The sequence below is a fragment of the Mesoplodon bidens genome, assembly GCF_964165515.1.
Source record: "Mesoplodon bidens genome assembly, chromosome: 10".
Classification (NCBI taxonomy): Eukaryota; Metazoa; Chordata; class Mammalia; order Artiodactyla; family Ziphiidae; genus Mesoplodon; species Mesoplodon bidens.
Window position 1 is genome coordinate 49,526,936 of NC_138172.1, and position 22,448 is coordinate 49,549,383.

General features: G+C 42.6%; 1 protein-coding gene across 4 annotated transcripts in view; it reads right to left on the reverse strand.

The window, feature by feature from the left end:
* Positions 1-1,290: 1,290 nt before the first annotated feature.
* Positions 1,291-22,448, reverse strand: part of STAC (SH3 and cysteine rich domain) — a 103,630-nt gene continuing 82,472 nt past the window's right edge. For 3 of the 4 annotated variants that reach the window (XM_081247719.1, XM_081247718.1, XM_081247722.1), the window contains 3 exons: positions 10,957-11,008; positions 10,725-10,862; positions 1,291-3,065 (listed from right to left, as the gene is read on the reverse strand). In XM_081247719.1, coding sequence (XP_081103845.1) covers positions 2,967-3,065; positions 10,725-10,862; positions 10,957-11,008 — 289 coding nt within the window. In that variant the 3' untranslated portion in view covers positions 1,291-2,966. The remainder of the gene's footprint in view (positions 3,066-10,724; positions 10,863-10,956; positions 11,009-22,448) is intronic. The other variant, XM_081247720.1, reaches the window with a different exon arrangement.

Sequence of the window (22,448 nt, forward strand, 5' to 3'; positions counted from 1 at the left end):
TCACTGCAGCACTATTTACAATAGCCAGGTCATGGAAGCAACCTAAATTCCTGTCAACAGGCGAATGGATAAAGAAGAGTTGGTACATATATACAATGGAATATTACTCAGCCATGAAAAGGAACAAAACTGGGTCATTTGTAGAGACTGTCTGTATCAGAGTGAAGTAAGTCAGAAAAACAATATCATATGTTAATGCACATATGTGGAATCTAGAAAAATGGTACAGAAGGAAGTGGTTTGCAAGGCAGAAATAGAGACACAGAGGTAGAGAAGAAACATATGGACACCAACGGGGGAAAGTTGGGGGGAGGGGGATGAACTGGGAGATTGGGATTGACATATATAGGCTAATATGTATAAAATAGATAACTAATAAGAACCTGCTGTATAAAGATAAAAAAAAAAACTCTGGTAGGTCATAGCAATCTTTGTGCTTGCCATTTCCGCAGACAGGCAGGAGGAGAAACAGAGTGATGGCTCCTAAAATCTGTGTGTGTGTGTGTGTGTGTGTGTGTATGAGCATCCATGGCAATCTGTGCTGTAAGGAACATCTTGTTTTTTCTCTGATTATCTGCATGACCTCAGATCTTTAAGGAGCACGAGACATCTTGCATTTGGAGGGTTAACCTCCTGCCAATACTTGATGGGCCACTTAACTTATGGGCCACATTGTGCAGAAAGTTCTTTTTCTCCTTTCTAACGCTGGCTCAAATTACAAAGTCCCTGTTCCAGTTATCTATTTTTGTGTAACAAATTACTCCCAAACTTAGTGACTTAAAAAACATATTTATCTTGCTCATAAATCTTACACTTGGGCATGGCTCAGCCAGATGATTGCTACTCTGTGATGTCTGGGTTGTTCTCAGCTGCAGAAATGTGTGGTCTCACACTGGTTTCTCTCCAGCATTGCGGCTTCAGCGTAGATAAACTTACATGGTGGCTCAGGGTTCCAGAGGGGAGTGTTCCAAGAGATCAAGGCAGAAGCTTCAGGGAGTTTTTTCACCTAGCCACAGACGTCATGGAGAATCACTTCTGCTGTAGTCTACTGGCCACGTAAGACCAGCACAGACTCAATGTGGGAGGGGCCTAAACAAAGTCAAGAATGTCAGGAAGCAGGGATCATTGAGGGGATCACCTTGGAGCCTGGCTACCGTAGCCTCCTTCTGTTCAACTTTGAAAGGAAAACTGATTTTTTTAAATGCAGATTAAATTTGCATAGGATGTAACAAAACTGTACCCAAAAGCTTCAGTGGATATTCCACCAGAAAGAAGAGATCAGGACACATGTTTTCTATGCTCTTTCCAGCCATTGTGTTGTCTTTATTAAATGGAATATTGAATTAGAGGCAAAGAGTGTTTGTATTCTGGCATTTTATGGAATGGCAGTCATGTTATCCACCCTGGCTCTCGAAGAATCCATCTTGATTCTGTACACTCAGTTTTGCATGTTGTATCAGAGAGGGAGGAAATTCTGGATCCTGGCTTTAAAATGAGAGTAAGGCATCCAAACTACTGTGAAACCAGCAGCCATCCTGTCTCAGCTCCCAACTTCACACTGAGCAGTAACAAAAGAAATAAACGGAGACTAATGATGCTTTGGTTTAGGAAATAATGCTTACATGCACAGGATGCATCCACTTAAGTCTTTTAAAAACCAATTGTTCTAATGATTTTATTGCTCCGTAACAAAATAAACCAAACCGACATTAATTCGAAGGTCATTGTGAATTGAAGTTTAACTGCATTAATGACTGATAAGATGCAAGTTTGAATGCTAGGAGGAGGCTTGAGGAGGAAGGCATCACAGTATATTGCATTCTTGTAAACATTAGTACAAATACAGAGTAATAGAGATTCCTCTAGTTGATGCTCAATAGGCCCCAAGTCGCTCTGCTTTCAGAGGGATGAAGCATCAAGGATTATTTTCCACTTTATATCTGCTGGGGCATAATATTCTGCCCTAAAGAAGAATGGATTCCTATTTGGCTACTTTTCTCCTAAGATGCTGTTTTTGGTTCTCCTCCATGTTTCTGGTTCCCTGCAAGGTGGGCTCAAACTCTCTTCAAAAGGGAGTCTTACAGGATGGCAGGAGGGGAAACCATCCCCAGACAGGATGTCAAATGAAGATGAAGCACTCACGGAGACTTTTTTCCACATTCACTTCCCCAGCTCCATCTCCTTGGGGAGAGGACTTCATAATTGAAAGGGCTGTATAATCATCAATAACAAAGCGCTCTTTGCCCCACCTTACCCCACTGGGCCCACTGTTTCCTTCCATGCCTTGTATCCTGCCTCCGTCACCTTTGTCAGTTACTAGAGCAGCAGGAGGGGCTGCCTGACAGCAATCTGGGGGCAGATCAGGTCTTCGCAGTTGGTGCCACATCAACTTACCCCTCACGTCTAACGCACGCCACCAGGACTTATTCGGAGGCCAGAGAGACCGCTCGATCACAGTGAGGGGGGCTTGTGGGGAGTACTGGGGGGGCTAGGAAGTAGGGCTTCCTGATGCTCTGCAGAGAGACTGCTGGGGGCTCAGATGTGATGATGCTCATTGGTTGGTACTGGGGACAAAGGTCTGGAACCAGAATCACACTTGGCTACGTGGATCTGAGCCTCATCTGAGGCCCCTCCACAGACTGGAGCATCCTCCAGAGGGTTAATGGACACCACATGGACAGGGAGGGAGCTGAGTCCTGGGGGATGGCGGTGGTTACCGCCTGCTGGGTACTGCACTTGGCTCTGCTGGCCGACTCTCTCAGCCTCACCCCCATCTCTGGGCAGCCTGGATGTGCTGTGGGATGCGCCTCCTGCCTCGTGGCTGTTCCCCCCCAGTCTCAGATTCTTGAGTCTTGTCTCACTGTTTCCTGGGTGGCGGGTCAGCGCGGCAGCCCCTCTGGGTTAACACAGCGTGAGGTGAGGCATCACCGCAGTTTGCCGACTGCAAAAGGAGGAGGGGCCAGTGATCAGATGTTTTCTAGAACGTCGAAGGGGACCAGACCTCTCTTCTTTCCACTGAGGACTCTGATAAAGCCGTCTTGTTCTTCTTCAGAAGTCACACAGATCTGCAAAAAAGGAAGAAAAAAAGAAACGTGTCAATGGGAAAGAAGCTAGAACCTGCGGCTTGAATCACCACTGGTTGAAGTTAGTGGAACAGCAAATTGGAAAAGGGAGACTGGTTTAGGGAAGTCGTGGCTCGGTGAGAAAAATATTCGGTAAGAAATTAAGCAGCACCCTGGGTTTGGAACTAGGTCGAGGCGTTGAATGTTTTCTGAGCTTCAGCTTTATGAATGAGTATCAGTAAAGCAGGACTGATGATTCTGTGTCCCCCTGAAGAGTCCCTATGAGGACAGAATGAGCTAATGCTTATCACAGAGCCTAGCACGTGGCACGCAATATAGTATTTTAAAATCCAAAATAATGGCTACCATTGAGCAGGCTCCTGTCATATGCCTGGAAGTTTATATGTATAATGTCAGGAAGTCAAAGGAAGCTATTTCATTCTTGGTCACAAGAAAATAGATGCTATCATCTTGCATATTCCAGAGTAAGACCACCTATGCTGGACTTACAAAAGGAGGTGGTTAAAATCCATTTGGGTATTTTGTCATTCACCGCTAACAGGCCATTGAAGGGTGTGTAAGGGTGGCCCTGGCCAGCTGTAAATGAGAAGCGGTTCTGAAGGGCTGTCAGTGTGCTGGGAGTTTCTCCTGCGGAACCTGCTTCCAAGGGTGGTGAGTTTTGTCTTTGGTTGGACTGCCTAGAAACAGAGCCTGAGACAGGAATCCCTGTGCAAGTGACTTGCTGTGGGAGTGCTCTCGGGAGGTGGGACGTGAGGGAAGCAGGATGGGGCAGGAGAAGGAGCTAGGCAAGGGTGTGGTCTCAGCTGGAGGGTGAACCTCAGCCTGATCCCACAGCGGGCGCCGGAGCGTTAACTGTGTCATAGGATTGACCCACTTTCCAGCAAGGGGTCTGGCATTTTGGACCCCACAGTGGTCCTCGGTCACTGGCTGCTGACCTGTGGAGTGAGAGGCGTAACTCTGGTGAGGCAGCTCTTGTTCCACCAAGAGGTATTCACTGGAGAAGGGGCAGCTATGAGTTATTAGTCGCTGACATAGCAACTGGAAGATGGGTGCACACACCTAGTGAAGGGGATGTAGGCAGGGCACCAACAGGAACCAACAGAGCGGGTTCTTCTTTTACACAGAATAAGGAGCTGTATGATTAAGTATTAGGATACTTAAAGAGCTTGATTTGTGACTCCTGAGGCTTGGGGCACACAATGGACTGGTATCTGATTCATGTTTCAGAAATCTACCACCTGCCAGTTAAGTGCCCCTCTTGGCTCAGTTCCATTTTAGTTCCATCTGGCTAAAGTCCTTCAGTCTAACCCACTTCCGGGAGCGCATATGCTAATAATGTCTAAGGTTTCCCCCTGCATTGCCTCCAAGCTCATTAACATTTAAATATGCTGCCACTTAGAGCAGAAGAACAGTCATTTCATTTAAAAAGATTTCTTGCCTAGCATTCTTAGACTCAGTCTTCCCCTCAAAATACCTGTGAAAAGATAGGGAGTTGGAGGTGGGGAAGAAATGTCAAAATACTGAACGCCCAGACTGACAGCCATTTCAGCAGCTGAAATTTCCATAAGACCTTTGGAGCTGAGCTCAACTGATGACAGAAGCAAGTTGTGCTGCTGGACCAAGGATAAATCTACCCGCCTAAAAGATGACGCAGACCTTGTTGGTTGATATCAACAGTCATTACTGCCCCCTTGCCATGCAGCAGAGTCCAGACTTTTGTTCTGTTGTCTATCCTTAACCCTGCCTTACCTCAGGTAAATCCTAATTGGTCCGAGCCTGTTTCTATCCTCCTTGCTAATGATTCTTAGTGGTTCCCATGGGACTCAGTTCCAGCCAATGAAACAGGATGGAATATCTGCTTGGAAACTTCTGGGAAGGGTTGCTTTCCTCTTAAAAGAGATGCACTAGGAAGAAAATCTGTTTCTTTTTCTCGCAAGGATTCCTGGAGTGGCTGCAGCCATCTGTGACCACTAGGGGAGGTGGCTAACATTTCAAGCATAGCAGAAGAGAGGGGTGGAGGAATCTAGATCCTTCCCTGATCATGGGATCAAGCTGCGGAATTACGAATATAAGAACTGCCCTGTATCCAGACATCTTATTAGATGAGTAAAATATACCTTTTGCGGTTGACTCAATTGGAGTTTTGTGACTTGAGATCTGTATTAGTTCACTTCTGCTGTCATAAATTACCAGAAATCAGTGGCTTTCAACAACACAATCTATTATATCACAGTTCTCTACATCCTATGTCTGGTGGGCTTGGCCAGTTTCCTCTGCTCTGGGTTTCACAAGGCCAATACCAGGGAGTCAGTAGGGTCCTATTCCTTTCTTTCTCTTCTGTTTCTCTAGGAGAGAATCCAATTCCAGGCTCATTTAGGTTGTTGCCGAATTCAGTTACTTGTAGTTGTAGGACTGAGGTCCCTGTTTCCTTGCTGGCTGTCAGCCAAGGGTCATTCTCAGCTTCTAGAAGCCACCTGACTTCCCTGACTTGTGGCCCCTTCCTACAGCTTCAAATCCAACCAGCGTGGGTTGAGTCCTTCTCACACTTCATCTCTTTCTGACCTGCCCTTCTGCCTCATCCCTCTTCTGCCCTCCTTCGCTGCATCTCTCTTTCTCCAGCCAGCTACATTTCACTGCTTCTAAGGGCACGAATGATTAGATTTGGCCAAGGTAGACAATCCAGGCTATCTCCCTGTCACGTGGTCCATAACCTGCAATATAATCACATCTGCAAATTTGCTTTTACACAGGAAACAAATCCGAACAAATCTGGATGTGTTTCCTATGGTGGCTATGACAAATTACCATACATTTTGTAGATTAAAACAACACAAATTTATTATCTTGCAGTCTTGGAGATCAGAGTCCCCGAATCAGGGTGTCATTAGGCCTGTGTTCCTTCCAGAGGCTCTAAGAGAGAATCTGTTTCCTTACCTTCAGCTCCTAGAGGCCACGCGCACTCCCTGGCTCATGGTCCCTCCCTGCATCTTCAAAGCCAGCAGCACAGCATCTTCAAATCCCTCTCTTTCTTCCTCTCTACTTCTACTGTCACAGATCCTCTGACGCGGACCCTCCCGTCTGCCTCTTATAAGGACCCCTGTGATTACATTAGGTTTACGTGGGAGCCTGCTTAACTTAAAGAAAACCTGCTGTAGAGGAAAGCGGGCTGATTGAGACGAAAATACAAGGAAATAAACACTAAATGAAGATCAGTGTTAGAAGTGATGAAAGCCTGAATCAAACGTCCGAAAATTAAAGTGAAGTGGGGGACTATCTTGAAACATTCTCCTAGGAAGAAGTGAAGTGATAAAGTGGGGAGCAATAAAGAGATTAAAACCATAAGGGAAATATGATAAAACGGAGATGATTCAACTGAAGCATTATTAAGTTCCTGAAGGAGGAAGCATGAAGATAAAAAAGCAAAGGACCAACTGGGGGAAACGTTGGCCACACGATAGATCAGGTGTAAATATTTTTAAAGGATAGAAAACTTTTTCAGTAGTGTAAGAAAACAAGAAAGTACATAAACAGACTATTCATAAAAGAAATACAAATGCCCAGTACAAATGTGTTAGAATTTCAACCTCTCTAACCATCCAGGAAATGAGGATTAACATGAAATATTATTCACTTATCAAAACAACAGATACCATTTTGTATGATATACAAATATGTAAAAAATAGTAATGTTCGGTTCTGGCAAGGATGTGGTAACCTGAATACTCTCATAAACAGCTGATGTGGGTGTAAATTGATACAAATGTGTGGGAGGCAATTTGGCAGTATGTATCAAGAACTGTAAAAATTGTTTATCTGTTTTCCTGGATATTCTAAAGCATATCCTAAAGAAGTAATCAGAGTTATAAAAAACAATTTAGGTTTAGAGGTGTTCATTGCAGTTATCCATAATAGTTTTTAAAAAACTCTGAACATGCAATCATAGAGGAAAACGTAATACATTCTTGTACACCTACACTAGGGGTTGGCAAAATTTTTCTGTAAAGGACTAAATAGGAAACATTTGCAGGCCACGTGGTCTCCACTGCAATGGCTCAACCTAGCTGTTGCGGTGTGAAAGCGGCCGCAGGCAATGCAGACAATACATAGATGAATGAGTGCAGCGGTGTTCTTATAAACTTTGTTTTAAAAACAGGGCCAGATTGATCCATTGGTTATAGTTTCCCAACCTCTATCTACATGATGATACGTTATACAACTGCTAAACCATGTTTTTTTTTCTTTTTTTGCGGTGCACAGGCCTCTCACTGTTGTGGCCTCTCCCGTTGCGGAGCACAGGCTCCGGACGCGCAGGCTTAGCAGCCATGGCTCACGGGCCTAGCGGCTCTGCGGCACGTGGGATCTTCCCGGACCAGGGCACGAACCCGTTTCCCCTGCATCGGCAGGCGGACTCTCAACCACTGCGCCACCAGGGAAGCCCAAACCATGTGTTTTGATAAACATTTAGTAACTAAGTTTAAAAAAAAGTTGGGAAACTAAATATAATATGATATCAAAATAAGAATTAGAAGAAAAGTCTGGTGGGAAATAACATGAAAGTATTTATGTCGATAGTCGCTTGATGGCTGAATTACCTGTGATCTTTATTTTCTTCTTTGTAATTTTTGAGGGTATTTTCCAAATTTTCTCCACAATAAAAGCATTTTAGTTTTATTAATCTAAAAATGATGTATCCATTTTTCTTTAAAGCTTTTATAGAACACACGAATCAATTAAAATAGTTCTCTAGGGATGACAGAACTATGGATGAATTAAAACATAGTTTTATGGTGTTTAAGTTGATTTAATAAGGATAGTTTTTAAGTTTCAAAAATGAAGAAAACATGCTTGTGTCAATGCAAACTCTAGGGGTGTTCACAACAAAAAGATAATTTAATTCTGTTCGCAGCAAAAGTTCTGTGAAAAAATAATGTAATAATTGTGAGACAAATTAACCCCAGAGGCAGAAATTTAATCAAAGAGATGCATTACATTTGTTTCCAGGATCTAATTTCTTCTACTTCCCTGCTAATGACCATTTGTCTCTTTACATTTTTAGAGTTTAAATATCATGCTATTTTCTGATGTTTACTAGGTAATTTTAGGTGGCACTGGCCACTGTAGATGGATTTCCCATTTAGGCTTTTCTCTGAATGATGATGGCAGCATGACCCCGTTCAGCACCTACGGTGGTCAGGCACTGTGCTGGCGCTTTACACGGGTGATACATGTAACTCTCACCTCCATGTCAAGAGATAGATGCTACTATGACAATTTTACAGATGAGAACATTGACTTTCAGAGATGACTTTGTCAAAATCGCACAGGATATAGATCCATTTCTGTATGATACTGGAATCTGTGTTTTTCTACTACATTAGACTCCCCTCAATCAACAAGCACGTTTTGAACTTTTACACCTAAAATAATTTAAGACACTGAAGTGGAGACAAATTTAAAATTTTTTCTCAATAATAGATTTTTAAAATGGAATTTTCTTTCAGGGGGCTGATATTTTCCAAAAATTGGTACCCACATTGATGACAAAGATTGAAAATAGAGATTTGTATAGGAGTAAAGAGATCTCAGTGCCTTTTGTTGACCCACATGTAATTGGAAATAAAAATGCCTTCAGGGCTTCCCTGGTGGCGCAGTGGTTGAGAGTCCACCTGCTGATGCAGGGGACACGGGTTCGTGCCCCGGTCCGGGAAGATCCCACATGCCGCGGAGCGGCTAGGCCCGTGAGCCATGGCCGCTGAGCCTGCGCGTCCGGAGCCTGTGCTCCGCGATGGGAGAGGCCACAACAGTAAGAGGCTCGCGTACCACACACACACACACACAAAAAAGCCTTCAGTTGCCAAAGAACTGCTATAGGACTTAAAAGTGAGAAATGGAAATGAAGGTCATTCTCAAATTTTAGCTTTGATCGGAGCACCTGGGACGTCTGTAAAAAAGGCTGATTCCCTGCCTTTGCCCTGCAAGTTTCTGCTTCAGCAGGTGTAGGATGGAGTTAGAAATCTGCATTTTCAGGGACTTCCCTGGTGGCACAGTGGTTAAGAACCCGCCTGCCAATGCAGGGGACACGGGTTCAAGCCCTGAACCGGGAGGGTCCCACGTGCCGTGGAGCAACTAAGCCCGTGCACCACCACTTCTGAGGGCGCTTTAGGGCCTGCAAGCCACAACTACTGAGCCCGCGGGCTGCAACTACTGAAGCCTGTGCGCCTAGAGCCCGTGCTCCACAACAAGAGAAGCCACCGCAATGAGAAGTCCGCACACCGCAACGAAGAGTAGCCCCTGCTCGCCGCAACTAAAGAAAGCCTGTGCGCAGCAATGAAGACCCAACACAACCAAAAATAAAATGCATTAAAAAAAAAAGAAATCTGCATTTTCAGCAAGCTCCCAGGTGATTCTGATTCATGTGGTGCAAAGACCACACCTTAGAAATACCAGGCTAGACAAGTATCAGGGTTATAGACTTTTCCTAAATAATTATGGGTAAATTCATGTGGTTCCAGGTTCAGGCCAAAATGCTGTGTTGTGTCTCGAGCGTGTCTAATTAAAGATGCTGGGTTGTTTGTCTCACCCCCACCCCGGCAAGTTGTCAGTTCAACCATGAGAGTGGAGAATGTGAGCTCATTCCCAGAAAAATTTTTTTTCGGGGGGAATACGGCCAAGGGATTGGTAGAAGTCTTTGAGCAGCTGTTCTGCTTCTGGAAATTGATCAACTTAAGCAAATTTTAACTTGCCTTCTGTTTTCACTGATTTGTATTTTAATAACTTAAAACAATGTTTAATCTCAAATGGGGAAGCAAAAAATTATTCTGAGAAAAAAATGAAACAAGCTAGCAAAATTATGTAATAATGCTTTGCCAATAAAGATGAACATCCTTCCCGAATGTATTTCATTCAAAAGACTTTCCAGATTTTGTAACAGGAAGGATACAGTGGGAAATCTTGGAGAAGTTTGAAACACTGGTGTGGAATCCAGCTGGGAAATGTCCCGTTTGCTTTGTGGGATGTTTATGGCATTAGAGATGGGGTCTCAAGTCTGATGAGGGTGATTCCATTGCCTGGAATCAAGAATGACTCAGTAGGGCTTCTGTATGAGCAAGAATTTGTTTCCAAGGGCCCTTCTGGTCCTAGGACACTTGCCCTGAGGACACTTGCTTCCCTGGGAACCAAACTATGCAAAAGGCACTTTACATTCTCAGTTTGTTCCACATTGTCCAGGGCACATGGCTCAGTGGAAGGCACTGACTTGAAGCTTGCAGACCTATCTTTAAGTTCCAGCCAGGCCACTTACCAAGTTTTTGCCCCTTGAGCAAGGCACATCACCTCTATGAACCTTTGTTTCCTCATTTATAGGGCATGTATAGAACTTCAAAAAAAGGTAGGTATATAAGCTCTATAAATAATATATAATCTATATGTTTGGTTCCCAGGGAAGGCAAGTGAGCTTCCTAACATTTTGGTTTTGCATGTTTAGATCCTCCTACACTAATATCATTGGACTAAGAATATCTTTTCTCAAAGTGAATACTTCGCTTGTGACTCCACTCATTCAGACTTACATGTCCTGCTATTTGTCAAAATGAGTTACTCTGTTTTGGTCACACTTGGTATGTGTTTGTGTACTTTACTCACCTGATTCTCTTTCAGTGTTATCTGCCCCTGTTCCTTACACCCAATGAAGGTTCTAACACATTTAAAAATCTTCTCATTTTGTTGTACTCTCTGAACAAAGTTGGCTGGAAAGAAGCCAATCCTGTCTTGAATTTTCCCCTGAAAGGAAAAAGGAGGCATGCATCCACAATTGTAGCATTCATTGTGATTATATTCACCAAATGACTTTTCTTAAAGAAATAGCAATACTTACTTTCCACCAGTCTTCATTGGAGTCCTCTAGGAGAGTAATCATGTCTCCTGGCCTAAAATGAAGAATGAATGAGTTGGGTGGGGAAGTAGAGGGGGTGAAAGAGAAAAAGATGGTCCTTTAAAGTCAGAAGTGGTAGCTTTTCACTTACACAAATAATCCTAAAATAAATAGGACTAAAATAAACATGACTTTTACCTGTTCTTCCCACCCATGAAAATAGCTTTGTTAGATACTGAAAGCAAGTGTAACTTCTGTGCTGTATTTTAAAAATAATCTTCAGCTTTATTTCTATATTATACATAGATGATCATCTTTGCATTGAAAAAAACCCTAAAATTTGTAAGTCTAAAATATGAAAACTGGAGTTTTTTCATATTCTGCCCCATAATCCTCCTCCCATTGTCCAGAGGTGACCACTGTGAGTGGTTTCCTGTGCCTCCTTCTGGACCCTTTTTCATGCACGGACATTTATGTAGAGATATAGATGTATTTGGCTGTTTCTTTTGTTTACTAATGACATCTGGAATGAGACATTATCTTTATTATCAGCTACGTCTTCTCAGTACCGTCTTGAAACCACTTTTACTTAGTTCCACTTCCCTTGTCTGCCACCTTTCATGTTGGTATAATCTGGAATTTTGTTTTAGACTTGTGTGTGTGTCTGTTATATCCTTCATCAAGAATTACTTGGTTTAACTGAAGAATTACATAATGTTTTTGCTCTTGGTATTGTTGTAGATATGGTGATTATTTGCCACTTCTTATTTGATTTTCACATCCACGTGTGTGTGTGTGTGTGTGTGTGTGTATGTGTCTTTTCATTCCTTCTCTGCACCTAATGACACTTTTACAATCTGAAGATTGTACTCTTTTTCAACTTGGGAAAATCTTGTCTATTTTTTTCACTGTTTTCTCCCATTCATTTTTCTCTCTTCTTTCTTCCTGGAATTTCTATGCAACACATGTTGGACCTGCTGGATCAATCATCTATATCTTTTGTCTTTCTTACACATTTTCTGTCTTAAAAAAAAACTCTGTTTGGGACTTCCCTGGTGGTCCAGTGGTAAAGAATCTGCCCCAACTAGAGAGAAGCCCACACGCCGCAATGAAGAGCTCGTGCGCCGTAAGGAAAGATCCCGGATGCCGCAACTAAGACCCAATGCAGCCAAAAAACACAACAATAACAACCCCTACCCGCCCCAAAAGAACAACTCTGCTCTAAAATTTTTCTCAATTTAATCTTCCTAATTGCTTAATGGGCTTGTCTCTTCTAATATTTATTATAATACTGAGAATTTAAAAAAAATTGAATTTCCAAGCATTCTGTATTATTTTCTGAAAGTTTCCTTTTAACATTTGTCACTTTATGTTATGGATGGAATAGTATGATGGATCTTTCTGAGGATATTAGTATATATTTAGAACAATATTTCTCCCCATTATTGAATGATTTGTTTCCACTAGGATTAGTTAGCCTGTTCTTTATCATATTACTTTACTTCTCCTTCATATCAAGGGATTTTCTCCAACATCTGTTTCTCGGCTGTCTCTTTATATTCATGACTGAAATCAGAGGCTGTGAATCGCTGGGCAAGTTTCTCTGCTATCACATACATCTGTATCTGCAATGTATGAGGGTCAATTTCAGGCTCTGCTTAAGAGAGGAGGGTGTGTCAGTTGACACATCTCATCTTTGGATGCTTGAGAGTATAGCAGACAAGCAGTCTAGAGCCTCCTACCACCACACCAATGGCTAAAACAAGGGCGGCTTTCTTAACCCCGGGGAGGGAGAAGGTTAGATTATTTTCCTCCAGGTAGAGCTATCTTTTCCTTCCCTCCTGCTGTCTAGGAGCTCTGGAGGTCCAGAATTATCTCAACACAATTCTTTTTCTTTCTCAGTCTTTCGTGCCCACACAGGAGCCCTCCTTGGGCAGGGGTTCCCTTTCTTTAGAGTACAGGTAATCGTTTAATTCTAGAGTCAAACACCATTGCTGCCTATTTCTCATTCTAAGTAGTAACACCATGTTATGAACACTGTTGGGACTCTGTATCAGTTATATATTGCTATGATAATGCTGTGTAACAGACAGCCCCCAAACCTCAAAGACTCACTCACATTCTTGGGTGTTGGCTGCTGGCTGGGATGACTGGGGTGATTTTGCCTTATTCCATGTTTCTCATACCCCAGAAGGTCAGTTTGGACTTTCATGGCATTGCCAGGGCAGCAAATGGAAATGTGAAAAACACATAAGACCTCTATGGCCTAGGCTCAGAACTGACACATTTTCATTTCTGCCTCATTTTATTGGGCAAAGCAACTCTGCAGTGAGAGGAACTGTGAAGTCTCATGGCAAAGGGTATGGATACAGGGTTGGTGAAGAATTGGGGCCATTAATACAATTCAGTCACCAAGACACCATCATGCTCTTTAATGAACTTGTTGTGAATTCAGTATCTCTTTTGTGCTCTTACATTTAAACTTGTTTCTTTCCTGAGCATCCTTTGGTCATCTGCCTTGTTCTCTATTTGCTGTAGTCTCCCAGGAAACTTCTAAGATTTTTTGGTCTCTGATAGTGTTATTTCTTATTTTCTAGTACTATGATGGATGTATTCTTTAAAAAATATATTTTCTGACATTTTAAGGGATTGGAGCAAGAAGGGAAGTAGATTTGTGTGCTCCTTTTGTTATTCTGGTTCAATCTCCTCTGCTGTCATTTTCAATTTTCAGTTAATATCTATCTTCTTAGGGGATTCCAAATATAACAGGCTTGTTGCACCTGAAGCATTAAACACAACTGGCATTTTGGTATTTCAACAGTCACAGTATCATGCTGATGCCACAGAAAGTGAGAAGGTTGAAAATCACTCTTTTCTCAGGTGAGGGATTTAATTAAGCAGCAAGGATAAAAGTCAATGTAGAAAAGTCCTTCTAGCTCCAGCAGATGTTATTTAGCCTAGTAACCTAAGAAACCATGTGTTAAACTACAGTGACTTTGCTGATGGTTCGGTAGAAATTATAAGTAGGGAATCAACGTTGGAAGAGGCGACTTTTCCTAAGGGTGTAAAACAGTGCTGCCTGAATCCAGCTTCTATTTTTATGGTCTAGAGAGTCAGTCTTCACCGTGCCCAGATGTGGACAGTCCCTGAGCCCATGACCTATATTAACTAAACCACACGTTAGGATAAGGCACTCATTGGAATACAAGGTATAATTTTATGAGAAAGACCAGACATCCTGACAGCGTGATAGGGTTTCTGTCTTTTCCTATAAAAGAGCACTGCCAGCATCTAAAATTCCTTGGTGAGTGAGGAGAATTACATTCATCCCTTTATCCTTTGTTGTTTTGTTTACCCACTCATTCAACAAATATTACAGAACGCTGACGCTGAAAGAGTGATTTTACTAGGCACTGGGTATACTTTGGTGAGTAAAGTCCTCACTGGAGCTAATATTCTAGTGAGAATGATAGATAACAAGCAAATGCATAATTAAACTTTTAATAAATATAGAATGTGTATATATATATATATAACTAATAAATATATATGAAGGAAATAAACAGGATGCAGTCATAAAGAATAAGAGTGGACCCCTAATGATATTATTTAAATACTCTAATCATCAGGCAGAGACAGCTAATGTCTCTTTTTCACTTTGGGGAGGATCTTACTCTAGGGCGGCACTTGAATCCAAGACAACAACTCTCTAACATCTGGGCAAGCACACATGTGGCTTGTGGGATGTCTACTGCCCTCTTGCCTCTGCCTGGCATTCTTCTCTTCTCTTCCCAGCATTCTTCCCCACTGAGGCTGCTTTAGATCCTTTCCCACACTGGGCTCCAGGCAGTTGATCTGAGTAGGCATGCAAGGTAAAATCACTCTGTGTAATATAAGATTTTAAATTTATTTTTTAAAATATGTCTTGACCAGTTTTGAAACTCTGGCAAGAGATTGGTCAGTTCCCCCTTAAACATCTGATTAGATCAACACCCACACCACTTCCCTTATGAGGCTCGGATGCTCCGGGGCACTATGTATCAGCCCCATCCCTAAATGCCCTGGGGCCAGGTACCAGACAGCTAGAGACAGCCTCTGCACCCTGGAGCCTGTGAAATTATTCAAATTAGCTAACCCACAGGAAGCCTGGGAAACCTCACTAATCCCAGTGCTGACCATACATAAGCTGCCCCTACAGCTCCAGCTGCTGTTACCCTGACTCCCTGGTCGGCCAGTGTGGCCCTGTGTGGCAGCCCTTTACTCTCAACTGTGAGTTCTCTTCTAACCTGTTCTCAACTTAGTTCTCTTCTCCTACCTGTGGTGTCAGAGTGCCATGTCCTGCCATCAAAGAACTAAGTCAACACTCTGCCTACCTGCTGTACACAGGAAGAGCCTTGCCATTGATCCTGGAGAAATGGAGGCCTAATGCTTAAAATTCTCCTTCCCTTGGTTGGTCCTAGGATGGACACTGCCAGCGCATGACTCTCTGCCCCTAGCTGTTCCATGCCTCTGTGGCTGACCAGGCCCCTTTCCATGAAACAGTTCTTTCTTATTTCACATTATCACACTCCAGGCATGTTAGAAGAAAGTCCTTCTCTGGTCTAACAGCTATTTTCTTTCTTCCAGGTGACATTATGTTCCTGATCCATTGTATATCGATTTTATAATTTAACTTTATATTTCCAAATCTTGGAGATGAACTCATCAGGTTCCCAAATACTGAAAAAAGCTTACTTTTGCTTAATTCAATCAATCAGAGCATCCTAAGTTCAGGTAAAAATTCTGCTGTATTGTAACCCAGAATTTTATACATTGATAAAAAGTACAAGGCTCTTCAGACACAACACAAGCATGAGTCTCCTACTTGGAGCAGATAGAACACTGCAGCTGGCCTTTTCTTTTTGTTTGTTCAGTAAAATTGGTCTTAAACCCAGAGGAAAATTTTCAGGTTGGTTATGTCATGATTCATGGAACATCTTGAAATGATGAGGGAACTGTGGGTTATCAATAGGAGTAGGAATAAAATAACAAAGCTAACTACAAAATCATGGCTTCGTGGTGAGGAGGACAGAGTTGTGTGTGTGTGTGTGTGTGTTTATGTGTATGTGCATGTGAGCCTGATGGTTGCTATCTGGGGTCACTTCCAGCAGTCCCCTGCCTCCCTCATTTTTCGATTTTCCACTTGGACACAGAACCCATCTCGCCCTCAACCAAGTAAACTGGTTTCAGGGACTCAGAGGGCACAGTGTACATGGAGCGTATGAATGATGCAAGCGAGCCTGGCCATCTACAGGGAACTCTTCTGCAAGGTGTTATGAAGATGGTTGAGTCTTTCATGGGTGGGAGCTCCTGGAGGGTGGATTGTGAGCTGTCCTAAGGCCCCCCAACCAGCCTCTCTCCAGTCCCCACATAGAGCACAGATTCCTAGGGGTGGAGATAACTGACACCCTTCCAATGGTCACTGCTTCTGAGAAATACCTTCTCCACTGTCTGAGACCTCAGCTCGGCCCTCCTATGGGAAGCCCATGGACAAGGCAGTATGCTCTGGGCCTTCTTTGCTTTCATAATGTTTTGGATGTACTGAATATTTTGGACAACAAAGGAAATTTGTCTTTCTTTATCCCTCCATCTTTGTCTATTGAGCCGAAGGAAATTATATGGCATTCAAATATTTTTTGAATGCTTAGGACACGTTAGGTCTTGGGTGCGCACTCAGGGTACAAAGATGAAAGGATTATTCTATGCATCAGTTTTCTTATCTGTCAGGTGAAGATAATAATTGTACCTACCTCAATTTTTTTGAGGATTAAATGAATTAATACTTGTGAAGCACGTTTAGATAAGCCCACAAGAGATGGTGGCTATTATGGTTGTTAAGACATAGTTATTGCCATCAAGATGTTGGTGATCTCAAAGGGAAAGACATGTAAACTGGTAACTTATAGTGCCATTGCTAACTGAGAAGAAATATGCTCGAGGGGCACAAACGTGTGTGGAATTGACCCCAAACAAAAACTGCAAACATACATGCCTCTTTGAGACTCAGCTACCTCAATTATATTTACATAATTACAAACTATGCATTATATCTATATTTGTATATCCATCTCTATACAGTGAACTATATTTACTTGGCAAAATTGCTATGTGAATTAAATGAGAATGCATATGCGGAAGTCTTCAGCACTGTGGCTGATATACAATAAAGGCTTAAAAATTCTAATTTCCTCCTAAAAATGCAATTTTTCACTGGGAAATGAGATTTCGTAATCAGTACTTTTAAATGAGTGTCTCCTTAGGTTCTGGCAGGGACAGTTCCTTAATGTGATAGCCTTTGACCTCTTAAGTGGCTTCTGACACTGAAGTTTGATGTGATTCAGAGTTTTGGAAAAGTGTTTCCCTCTCTTTATGCCCCCAGCCCTCATCTCTTTTGCATCTTGACTCCAGGTAGTGACCACAAAGGTGTGGCAGGGCCCGGGGTGGAGTGAGGATTCTACCACGCAGGTGGCTGATTGCAGGGGAGATGATGGAAGGGTTGAGGGGCTCCCACACAGCCTGGAGGGGACTGCAATGTTCACTGAATGAAGTGGGCGTGACCAGTAGCATTTTCACACAAGTAAGAAGGTCAAGAGAGACTTTACCACTTATAGGCAGGGTTTGATTCCACCACTAACTCCACTAGATCCAGCTGCCTCTTGTACCACCCAAACTTTGTGAAAACTCCTTGGAATTGCCCATTTTACTCTGAACTATTTGAGGATTTAAAAAATTTCTTAACACTTTCCCATTCATTAGGCAAAAAGAACCCTAAATCAAGCTTACATCAACCATGGTCACTGGGCCCAAACAGATCTCCTGGAGAAACCAAGACAAGGGGAATAAAAAAGGGGCCCACCAAACTGCTCCATTAATTTTAGATCTACTGCTTAATTTTTCACTAGACCCATTTCTCAATTTCTATAATCCTGGTCCGGAGCCTTTTATAGTCTCAGCACATGGATTGGTAACAAGGAACTCCTGAACTCTTGTAGTTTGATTTTGTCTTAAGCCTGGCGTCCATAAGACTGCCTGCACCTTCTCAAGTCCAGAGACCAGCTCAGAGAAAAAGCATTCAGCTAAAGGGCCATTTGGATGGGATTTGGTAAATGTTCCTGAACTGTCATGGATCATGCTCTCCAGAACCTAATTGAAAAAGGCATTTGAGTGAGAGGGAGGCTCCTAAACACATTAGTAACATTCAGGAAGATCTGGGTTTCTTGACATAGTGCAGCATCAGAGCATAATATGCATCAGAGACTTTCCTCAAATAGCCTTAATTGCATTTTGATGTCCTGGTGACTGTGAAGATTATTTTTAAATCAAATTGGTACATAAGAATTACGTTTAGTTTTAATTAAGTTGATGCATTTGCCAAGCAGTAATGTACTTAGAGAATGGAAACGAGACACCAAGGGAGTCTTATTTTGTCTTACCCTGTCTCAAGGGCTCTCCTTTTCTTATCTTATGGAGGGTTTATAAAACCTTACAGAGTGAAGCACATTACCAAATAAAAAGCCCCAATGCAGACCAGTGTACTGAGCATCGGCTGAGGGTCAGGAAACCTGCATTTTGGGTTGGTCACTGGCACACTACGCATCTTTGGAGAAGTCTGATAGGTCACAGTTGCTCTCAAATCTGGCAGGTAATCAGAATCCAGAGAAATACTTAACCATACAGATTTCCAAGTGGGATGTGACTCTCTAGATCTGGGTGCAGCCCAGGAGTCCCTATTTTAATAACATTCTCCAGGAGATTCTTAAGGATTGGAGCATGTGGTTTAACCATCCTAACCATAATTTTCTCTGTAAGATACTACTTGTTTGAATAACCCCACAGATTTGTGAAAAGAATGCAAGGGGCTGTCAGGGACAATTTGGAAGACTTTGAAATGGGCAAAACCGATGACTGATCTGGTGTCCTGTGTGGTATGCCTTCCTGGGTCACCTCCCCCTTTCAATGTCTTTGAGCTATTGTACATCTCTGCAACAATGCAAATGATCCTTATCTATAGAAATGCAAGTGAATTGTGTCTGGCAGAATGTAGTCAATTACTACCCTGTGAATACTGACCCGTTTTGCATCTATTTGTAAATTCACATCAGCACTCCTAATTGCCTATATATGGGTGCTGTGTGAATTCTCCTTTGTACTGGTTCTCTCATTCATTAATGATTCAAATTAAATTTCTGACATGTGCTCATTTTATAATTGTATAACAGCTGTGATTTTATCTTAATTTTTAAAAATTATCCTTGACTCAAGTGACCTTGAGTCACTTGAAAAGGAGTGACTTTTCATGAACCCACTCTATAGATCACAAGCTTCCTGTTCTTTTGAACCAGACTTAATAATCCAAATAGATTTATAAGGAGTGATGTGCGTGGCCAAAATGGGAGAAATTAATGCATTATCTGAATCTGCTGATTAATATAAATTGTCAACCTTATCAGAGAGAAAACCTACCACAGTCAATGTAGGATGGAAAGTTTAGGGTGGGAGAAAGACAAATGGACTGAGAGTCAGCCTCCCTGTGTAACTGCTCTGAGCCTCCACTTTCTACTTCTGAGTTCTTGGACTTGGTTCTCCTTCCCTCCCCTCAAAAGGGTAAAGGACCATCAACTGTCTCATTGGAATATGAACTAAACAGCTAGGTGTCCATTTGCTATGCTTGGACACCTAGTCCATTCGCTAGACTGGGAGGAAGGTAAGAATCTAAATATGTTTCTGCGATGAATTTCCACTTCTTTTGTAATGGGGTTTGCAACTGGCTCGCATTTGGCACCTCTTAAAATAATTCTCTTGTTCTATAGTTTAACTTATTCTACTGTTATTCTGGAAAGAGAGAATAGAATGACTGCTCACTATCTAAGCCGCACAGGCACCCATGTCCCCTCTATCTGGAAGCCTTGGCTAGGCTGTGATGCCACCTCCTTGAAAAGCCTTACCTGGCTTCCCAAGGCTGCTTCAATGCCTTCTTCTTCTTCTTCTTTTTTTTAAGATTAAATGAAATGATGTATTGTAAAGAACTTGATACATAGTAGATGCTCCCTAAATATTAGTTTCCTTCCTCTCTTCCTTTTAAGTTTTAGGTCACAATCCTATTCTGCAGTGGGATGATGTGGTCGGAAGCACTGATTCTTCCTTGGTGACGCTTCAATGCCTTCTTGAGGTGCAGTAGCAGCAACCTGGACTGCATCCCCGCCCACAAGACCTCACACTGGAGGTACTTTCTTGTCTAGGGCTCTCAGCCTTATGGCCACTGGAGCTCTTTGAGGACAGGGCCTGCGAACTGTTCCCCCTGCAGAGAGTACATGCTCATTCACCACGTGATGAGTGGTGGGTAGATGAAACAAATCCTGGAAACAGCCATACAGGGGTTAAAATCCCTTTTAACCTGATTTTAAGTGGTGCTTTCAATAAATCAGGAAGAGGTGAATTCAGGCCATCCCATCTCCAGAGGTTCTTGTGAATATTAGCTAATGAGACAACGGGTTGCTTGGCTTTGTTCAGACTCACCCATGGAAAAATCCAGGACTCACTGCTTCCAAGAAAGAATCTGGCAATTCAAGACTCTAAATCAGGAATCTAACTTGGAGTTACAAAAGAAGATATGTTTTTCATTTAAGGCCCCCAAATTTAGGTGTTCTGACACACACACTCATGGAGTGGCAATTAATTTGTATCTCCCTTAGAATTTAATAATAGGGCCTCCCTGGTGGCGCAGTGGTTGAGAGTCCGCCTGCCGATGCAGGGGATACGGGTTCGTGCCCCGGTCTGGGAGGATCCCATATGCCGCGGAGCGGCTGGGCCCGTGAGCCATGGCCGCTGGGCCTGCGCATCCGGAGCCTGTGCTCCGCAACGGGAGAGGCCACAACAGTGAGAGGCCCGCATACCGCAAAAAAAAAAAAAAAAGAAAGGAAAAAAAATAATTTAATAATATTCGAACAGCAGTCTCCTCATTCCCTCTCTTGGCCAATAAGAATTCTTTTCCTCTCTTTTTTTCCCCCTTATGAAACACGGCCATTATCATATAAATCTTTCTGGGGACAAATAATAAAAATGAAAATGATTTAGATGTGGAAAACCAAAATGGATTCTTTGGAATGGGTATGGTCACTAAAATATGTATTTGAACCTTAGAGTCTTTTATTTATTCTTGATCTTTTATTTCAGAGTCGCTACTGTGTTTTAGGGGTTTGTGCTTATTCAAAGTTTTTTACATCTGCTGATTATTTAAATGGTATGTCAACTTGGCAAAGCCACTGAAGTTATTCTTATTGATTTTAAAAAGATGCATTGGTGTGAATAATAACTGGTATCTCCGTGAATGTTTTGCAGACTTCTGAACCCAGAAGCAGTGAGGGTAATGAGGCTGGTTACAGTGTAAATGTGGAGGGCAGGATTTACTTTCATCAAAAGGCTAAGCATGGGTTGTCAAGCTTTTGCTAATATGTGTGTGTAAAAATGCAGGTGTATTTGAGTGTGCGTATGTATGTGTGTGAGTGTGTGACTGTGTGTGAGTTTGTGTGCATCTGTGAGTGTGTGGGAGTGTATGTGCATATGTGATGTGTCACACACATACACACTTGGCCAGAATGACTGACACAGGACCTTTGTGAATTCACGAGGCAGTGTAGCATGATAATGAAGCCAGTCCTGATTATAATGGGGTTCTCCAGTTTGTATTTCAACTAGCATTTTAAAAAGCTTTGCTCATGAATTAAGCTGGCATTCCATAAAGTGTAATTTTCAGGACTCCTCAACAACTTGATAGTAAGAGTTTTTGGTGGAAATTGTCTAAGACCCTTAATGACAGAAAGTTATCTACTATACATGCTCATTACACTTAGACAGAGGAACCCGGGTGCCTCTTTAACGTTATGAGACCTCAAATCATCAGCAACGCTCTGGAGAGCCCTGCATGATGGCATCACAACTTGTGTATCAGTGGTGAAATTCCATACCTAGAGCATGTCATGTCAGCAACCACAAAACCTACTCAGAAGATGAGGGACAGGGTGTCACAGCATCCTTATCACCAGACCAATTAGATAAAGTCTCCTTGGATGTGCTCAAAGGCGAGACAGAGACTTAAACTGTGTTTTCTCTACTATATATCTTTAGGGTAATTGATCAGAAGACCAGGAAATAAAACATATTGTGAAAAGATGCAAATTATGAAGAGAAGGTATCTAAAATATATTGTGTGGGCTTCCCTGGTGGTGCATTGGTTAAGTAGCCGCCTGCCAGTGCAGGGGACACAGGTTCGAGCCCTGGCCCGGGAGGATCCCCCATGCCACGGAGCAACTAAGCCCGTGCGCCACAACTACTGAGCCTGTGCTCTAAAGCCTGTGAGCCACAACTACTGAAAGCCCGTGTGCCACAACTACTGAGCCTGTGCTCTAAAGCCTGTGAGCCACAACTACTGAAAGCCCGTGTGCCACAACTACTGAAGC